The sequence below is a fragment of the Malurus melanocephalus genome, unplaced genomic scaffold (genome assembly GCF_030028575.1).
Source record: "Malurus melanocephalus ecotype Western Australia unplaced genomic scaffold, MMel_1.1 scaffold_718, whole genome shotgun sequence".
In the NCBI taxonomy this organism is placed as follows: domain Eukaryota; kingdom Metazoa; phylum Chordata; class Aves; order Passeriformes; family Maluridae; genus Malurus; species Malurus melanocephalus.
In genome coordinates, this window is record NW_026623950.1 from 26879 (window position 1) to 34994 (window position 8116).

Here is an 8116-nt window from a genome sequence, read left to right on the forward strand (position 1 = left end):
TGAACCAGAAGGTATTTTTGGAGTGAATGCACTGCCATGACTCTCTGTTTTCGATGGCAACGCTCAGTTCTGCCTGCCACGAGCAGACACAAGATGCCATGTAAAACTGCAAGCTGATTTGTTAAAAAACACGATTATATAATGCTGTACCATACTTTTGGGTTGAAATTCCAGGAAAGCACTGATTCAGGATTTTTGCACTGCCTACCCATAACAGCAAGAATGTTTTAAATTCAGCTGGAGACCCAAGAACCATGCTAACACAATAAGAGGGTTCAAATTTTAAAGCTGTTTGGCAAAAAATCTCAGCTTCACCCTCTGAAAGCACTGGCAATCACCCTTTGAAATCTGCCATAATGTTATAATAACCCCAAATGTTTGTTTTGAACACTTTGAAGCTCCCCAGCTGCAGGTGAGGGTTGGTTTGGGTCAGGTCACAGAGCACCCATGACCTGCACACGTTTCAATTCCTGTTTGACACCGGCCTGAGACCACACCACGGAGCAAAGCAGAGCCACTTTGTTGACTGGCATGGAAAAAGATGATTTCTGGCACAGAATCCCAGAATCCTGATGCTGACACACTGGGAGCACCATTGGTGTGAATCGAGGGTTGGGTGACACAGGAGGACAAAGGGGCAAATGAGAAATGGTGACATCTCCATGTCCCCAAAAGCCAGAGGAAGCCAAGCCACTGGAAATCTTCCACTCTCCTGAGAAAACGAGCGTTTGCTGTCTCCTCAGCTGCTTCCAGAGTGTTCCAGCTGCTTGGGCACTGCCACAGTGCCACCTTCATTGTACACAATTACACTGAATTTCAAATTAAACATCATTAGAGGTTTAATCAGAATCACTTCTTGTGTTTGTGGTGTTGGTTCTGACACCTCAGGTCTAAATGCTTCACTCTGAGCTCTCAATTTCTGTTTCATAAGAAAACAAGTTGGGTTTAGGAACAGAGGCAGAACAAGCAGAGTCTCAGAGATTGATGTCTCCTCCAAATTTGTTTTCCAAATTGGTCCTTGGGATTGTTCTGCTGACAGCAAAAGCTCTGCAGGAAACATCCCCAGGCTTGAGCAGCACAGGCACTGCTGAGCAGAGCAAGAAATACTCAGAGTTAAAGGCAGGAAAGGAYTGGAACCTGATCTGAGTGATCAAAGGCAAGAAGGTCACTTTTCCTTCAAGTGGAGGTTCTTATCTCCTGCTGAATTTGGATTCTCAAAGGCTGAATAGTTCTCTGTAAGAAAAGGGAGATTTCATCAGGAGGAATTTCTGAATATTACATCTTTGAATAGCAAGACCTATGACAAAATCCTTTCTGAGTAGCTGACAAGATTTTATGGGTAATCCTACTGAAAGTCCAAATGAGCACAAAATCCTATTTATCATTTTTTTAAGAATCCCCTCAAATTACTTTATTATCCAAAGACCTCCCAAGTGATTCCAACCAGAAGAAAAACCTCCATATAATAAAATATATAAATACAATAAGTAAATATAAAACCATCGAATGTGTTCCAGCCACTTGAAGAGATGGACAGGAAGGAAAGATTCCTCTTTGCATGGGGATCCATCCTGTTAATATCTKTAATAAAAACAGAAAATATTCCTGCAGGTCTCAAGATGAAAGTCTGGATGTTCATCAGCGAAAAAATTTTTGAAATATTCCTTCCATTTAGGATAAAATTTGTGTTGGGACAGTGCTAGAGGAGTAAAAGGTTCTGCTGTGTTAAAGATGTCCATCCATAATGAAACATTCACACCCTGTAAAAGCACTTTTTATATTTGTATTTTTTAAATCCCCACAACATTTGTAGGGAGTTTCTAGAGAAACATCCATGCTCAGCCCAGTTTATTTGAGACTCAGAACACTGAACTTGTGTCATTCCAGGTAAAATAATGCTCAGAGGCCTGGATTATTGCAACACCTCATGGAAGACAATGATAACTGCTTTGTTAGGCAAGGAAATGATTGGGAAAAAAATACATTTTGCATAAAAAGTGTATTTTTAAATAGAAACAGCGGCTACCATTGAAATTTTTTTATTTGGTTCATCACTTTTTCTGGGGGCAGACAGGCTGTGTTTTTTTCAGTATTTTTGTCTCAGGAAAATAAGATCTGTATTGTCTTCTGATGCTCCGCAGGATTCTGTTAAAGCATCTGGGTAAAATGCAGCTTCTTTTTAATAGAAAAGGAAAAGCTTCCCAAGGGAAGTGCCACAGTGATGAGAGTTGGGTTGTGCCAGTGCCAACTGCAGCCAGTGGCTCCTTCCATCAGAAAAATTCATTGGAAATTGAAGTTACTCTGAGACTTCATTGCAGCAGCAAAACATTCCCTGGATGAAGGCAAAAAAATTCAGATCTGACTTTTTTTCTACAAAGGCACAATGCAAAACTCTTTGAACTGGGCCTCCAGATGAGTTAAAATAGGAGTTAAAATCAGCTGAAAACCGCGGTGCTGCTTGTTTGAAAACGGGAAACAAAGGCAGCTCTGTGGTCTCTCAGTGCCATCTGTTGTGGAGCGGGGAAAATGCAAATCCTGCACTCAGGAGCAGCAATTCGCTGCTCAAGATGAGGAAAATGCTCCTTCTGCATTAGTGGCAGCTCAAAAATAAAGCCAAGCTCATTAATTGCTGCTGGGTTTTTGTGGAATTCACTTATTTCTCTGTGCTGCAGGATTCTGAGCATTGCCAGGGCTCCTGTGACAATTTCACACAAAATGCAGTGAAAAACTGCTGGAAGCTTTGCTACTAGGATTAAGAAAAATAAATAAGTCCCTTTCCATCAAGATTATTTTCCTGCTGTCAAAGCATGTGCAGGTCTCACAGAGAAGGCAGAAATTAAAATTTAAATCCCATTATGAGAAAGGASAACGCTATGGTCAGCAGTGAACACTGAAGGAAAAGCAGTGCAGGGAACAGAGCTCGAAGATAAAGAGGATTTGAGATGTTTGGAGTTGATAAAGTTTCATCCTTACATGATCTGGAACCGTGACAGAGACCACAGATAATTCATCAGCAGATCAAGCTGCATAACCKAGAAAAAAATGAGATTTTTCACTTTTGGAAGTAGCAGAATGATTTAGCATAGCCACTAAAAATAACAGCAGCTGTCATGTGATTTACTGGAGTTTATGCAAAAGGAATTTCTCAATCACTCCTGATGGGCTGACAAGCAGAAAACACCATGCAGAGTAGATGATGGAAGTATTTCTAGCAAAGCTTCCAAGAAAAAAATAGCTATTTCTTGTTGCTAAGAAATACAAAAATATAGAAAAAGGGCCTGCAGCAAAGCAACAGAAATGTGCTGTGCCATTATCTGTGCTAACCTCCAAAGATCTCCTGCTTGTAAAAAATCAAAGTGCAGTACTAAAAAGAGTCAGCCACAGCTAAATAAACCTTGCTAGAATATTATTTTTGCAATTGCTTGTAACTTGTCAACTCACATTTCAACTGGGAAGAAAAATGGTTAAGATGTTAAGATGTAAAAATCCGCCTGCAGCCAGAGTATAACCAGAGTGTTTTTAATGGGTGTCCACTGCACAAATAAAATGGAAATAATGCATTGCCTTTACCTGCAATGAGATTTAGGCCTAGCAGGTTTAATAAAGGTGCATTCTTTAGGCCATGAATAAAACTGATATTAAAATGTATCACAATAAAGCTCAGAAAAATGGGAAGAGTTTCATTCAGTACTTGAATTTACACGTTGACTCCAGGGAACAAGATGATGATTCAGCCACTTTCTCTGAAATATTTTTTTCTTCCCTTGGGGATACTGTAAGCACTGTAAAAGTCAGATGYAATTTGAAATAACAAATTCAAGCTCCTTATAGTTTAATTTATTACAGCTATGAATAAAAAGCAATTAAAGAATAATACCCAATGCACTGAGAAMTATGGTGTTTTCTTAACACGACATTGAAAAGAACAAAATGTCACTTTTTGTGGTTGGGACACATTTTCTTTATGATTTTCACTTGCAGGAATGTGTGTTCTGACAATACCAATTGATTGGAAACCCCATCAGAATGATGCAGATCCGTCATGGGGTCAGTTCCAGATCTGGTTTTTAACTTGGTTGGAGCTGTGAGCCTCTTCAAGGTAACCTCAATACTGTGGAAAGCAAATCTGCCAGCAAAAAAAATGTTTTTACTGTTTTTATCTGGAAGAAGTTTTACAGAAAACATCAACATTTGAAGCTGTGAAACAGCTAATTTGATACAGTTTAAAATACATATTAAAAGAAATCTTAAGACATCACTCCCAAAACACACACTCGTGCACTTCTGTGGATCTCAGCAGTTTAAAATCCTCATTATCTCTGCATGAACGGTGACAGAGTGTGGCAAAGGTAATTTCCAGAGARTTTCATTGGCAGCCAGTGGTGAATGCACCGAGAGGAGGTGGTGAATCAGCCCATGAGATGATTTATTTTGCCTGCAGATTCTGTAACATCAGTTCCTTTCCAAGCTTTCACTACAGAAGTGACTCCAGGTTTGTTTTTCAATTCACTTTTATTTATATGTAACACCCACGCACTCATGACTAAACATCTGAAAACTATTGGTGCCTCTTCTCATTTCCCATTCATTCCCAAAGAGTTTTTTTTAGATATTCTTCACTCGGTTGTAGATTCAAACCCAGGCTGGGAAATTCTGCTTTATATTACCCAAACTGTGCTAAATGTGAATTTTCTTTCTATCCCCACTTCAGTTCCATGTTTCCTGTGGCCAGCAGTGCATAAAAGGGAAAAAGGGGGCAGGAATTGATGATTTCCTTTGCYTTGACACTTCCCTGTTTGCAGAATGTTCTTTGTACAATTTAAAACTAATGTTACTAATCAGACTACAGCAAATTAAAATGCACTTAAGTGTCCAAAGTGGAAGAGCTGAGGAGATCTTGAATGATTTTTCAGTGCTTCTAGATATTTCTTTTATTACATTAAATTTTATTACATTACATTTTATTACATTACATTTTATTACATTATTTTATTTTTAATATACCAAACCATATAAAATTACAAAATATTGCAAAAAGGCAGCAGGAACCTTGCTGTGATTTTTAAAACTCTTTTAATGGTTGAWGTTGCAGAGTTTATGACAYGGGTTCTTAAYWCAAACTKATCAATCCCTGTCCTTCTGCCACCRTRGGAAAAAGAAACCCAGAATAGGTTTACTTTAAGTAAAAAGAAACTTRGAATATTCATAGATATAAAAGATTGTTTTTTCACTATCAGGAGTCTTCATGTATTTCTGTTGATATCCTTAAAGAAAATCTCTGAAAGAAAAATAGAACAAGATCAGCTTTAGAGAAGTGAATTTTACAGTTCTGCAATATAAAGTACAAGGAGATGAAGCAAAACAAAAGAAAAAGGTGTTAAAGTGAAAAAATACTTTGGCAATGAAAATTTTAAAAAATCGTATTTTTTTAGAGTCTGGCAGGGTTTTTTTTACTGAATCAATAGTTAGGTTTTCTGTGAGTACTGGTTGGGACAAAAAGAGGGTAGGATATAAAAAAAATCTTTGTCATTGTCAGAAACTAACAYTGGATTTCATGCTATTTTATAGGCTGTAATTTAAAATGTCTTCATTTCCATTTAATTTAATTCCATCCCTTTCTCTTATTTATTACATTCCCATTATCTATATTTAGTTAAACTTTCAATATTTTGGAAGCAGAATTATCAGCTAAGGATTGTTGATAAATATTCTGAGAATTACTRCATTGTCCTGCAAATATTTATCTACAGGAAAAAAAACATGACCTCTGACAAAAGAGATACCATCACATAGATAGAAATCAGAGAATGATGGGTTGGCAATAAATACTCCCCCAAAATTATGCATTAAAGGAGGCATGCATTTGGGAACAGTACTTCAATAATTCTGTCACTTTTAGTAGGCAATTATAAACCTTTAAGGTTTTGAAAAATTAATTATTTTTTAAAAAGAAGTGCTTTGCTCTGCTGAACCTAGCTTTTAAAATTCTTTTATTTTATTTCATGTAATTTCATTTTTAATTTTTTTAAGATTTTTTAAAATTTATTTTTTATTAAGGAAAATCTCTACAGCCATGATCTATTCGGCACTAGGTCAAAAATTAAACAGACATAGAACTGTTTGCTATTGATTAGCAAAATATTTATTAACTCTGAATCCAACCACCCAAACCTGAAGGTTTTTGTGTCAATATTTTCAAAAAAATATTTCATATTCACTGCACTGCGAGGAAACTTATAGAAAAATGTGTTTCAAAGAGTTTACAAAAAGAAAAGTTTTCAAAAAGAAAGGAAACATTAATGGCTGAAATGCACTGGATTATTACAGATATATAATATCATATTATTATAATAATATAAAAATAGAAAATATAATATAGCAATAGATAATATATGCATAATCTATCAGGTAGAAAGAAATGCAGTTTTAGTTGCATTATTTATTTTGTTATTATGTCACATTCAGAAGGTTTCTTTCTACAAAAAGATTGGTAAAAAAGAATAATATATTAATTGACTGCTCTTAATTTTCAAGAACAGACACTTATTAAACTATTAAACTGAATTTTATATTTTAAAATCAAGGGGGGAAATTATGCAGACAGAAATCAGTTCTGGGACTGGTAAAATTTGCTCCTGTACAGCTTTGATCTGAGGTAAAGAATGGTAATTTTCTATTGTATTTGTTGTTCTAAAATTCATAGCACTTAGTCACTGCTAAAATAGGCAGATACCAACCTGAAAATCTCTAATGAATGTTAAAAAAAAGAAGATGAACCCAAAAGCCACGGTCCACTCACAGATGGCACTCATTAAATGGTAAGTGTAATCCTGGGGRAATGGGACACAAAGCAAATTTTCAGATAAAGCAGCTGAATAAAAGATGTGTGGAATGATACAGACAATTCCTTCTGTAAATTCTACAAGTGAGATTTTTGTAAGATTTTGTAAGATTTATGGCTCTACCAATACCCTGCTGTACAAAAATTAATTTTTATTAAAGCTGCATGTGTTGCATTAGGTCTTGTGCAGTCACATCAAAGACACTGCAAGAAAACAACAATTGGCACAAGAAATATCAAAACAGAACTTGAATATAAGAGGAAGCTGAAAACTTTCAGTTCTTGTGYTGAGATCACCAAAGTTCCAAGCTTTCCTCAGTAACGCTGAGCAAAATCTCACCGTGCTCTGAAATGAAGGATTTCTTAACATGCCTGCAGCAAATATGCCTTCTGCTTCAGTAAAACCATTTTTTTATCCTTGCATCTCAAAAAAACCTCCACAAAACCCCTGAAGATATTGCTCAGATTGTCCAATTTGCAAAGATTCATCTCACAGCTGCCTTCCACTGTTGGCTTGAGGTACATTTGCCAAGTGTGCTTTTGTTAAGCTCTTCAAGCAGGATGCACTCTCTGCATTATTTAAACAGCTTTTTAATACTCCTGTCAGCAAAGTTTGTCCAAAAAGAAAAATTAGTTTTCTTAGTTGTCATTCTGAGAACACAGAAAAAAAATTCAAATACCTAAAATTCACTTTATTATGCTTCAGATCAGACTCCAAATGTTTATGACAATAGTGAAGACTATTTAATAAAGAATGGTGAAAAAGCTGAGAAAAATCAATGTCAAAAAACCCTCAAAAACTACAGAATCAAATTGGTCCRCTTTTGTTTCATGGGAGAAAAGTTTATTTTCAAGAGAATTGACTGTAAAAGAAAGTAGAATAACTAATTTCCAGAATACCTTTTAATTTTTTGTAGTCTTTTTCTATGGGAAACTTTCAAATTCTTGGTCAAAATGAAAGTCTAACTTTTGAAAATTGATCACCCGTGACAAGTTTTCTTACCCACACCACAGACATTTTTCTAAGAAAGAAGTAACTGTRAACCAGCATTGCACAAATCTGTTCCTGATAATGTGCTCTTTGAAGTCTCTGAAATGTTTGTGTTGTTTTAAGATAAATACAACAGCATTCCCCAAATAATACAATACAAGGTAAGTTGCTAAGTTGGCTTCCTAGGAAGATTTTACCTTTTCACCTGGGGCCCAATCAATTTTTGTCATGGAAACTTTTGATGCAAACACGATCACTGGGAAAAAAACAGTGTGAAGGAAACT

The 8116-nt window shown here is 36.0% G+C and overlaps 1 protein-coding gene across 1 annotated transcript in view; it reads right to left on the reverse strand.

Annotated features, from left to right (window-relative positions):
* Nucleotides 1–5123: 5123 nt before the first annotated feature.
* DRAM1 (DNA damage regulated autophagy modulator 1) overlaps nucleotides 5124–8116 on the reverse strand; it is an 11812-nt gene continuing 8819 nt past the window's right edge. Inside the window, exons 5-7 of the mRNA XM_057384552.1 lie at nucleotides 8030–8088; nucleotides 6738–6830; nucleotides 5124–5278 (exon numbers count right to left, since the gene is read on the reverse strand). Coding sequence (XP_057240535.1) covers nucleotides 5234–5278; nucleotides 6738–6830; nucleotides 8030–8088 — 197 coding nt within the window. The 3' untranslated portion in view covers nucleotides 5124–5233. The remainder of the gene's footprint in view (nucleotides 5279–6737; nucleotides 6831–8029; nucleotides 8089–8116) is intronic.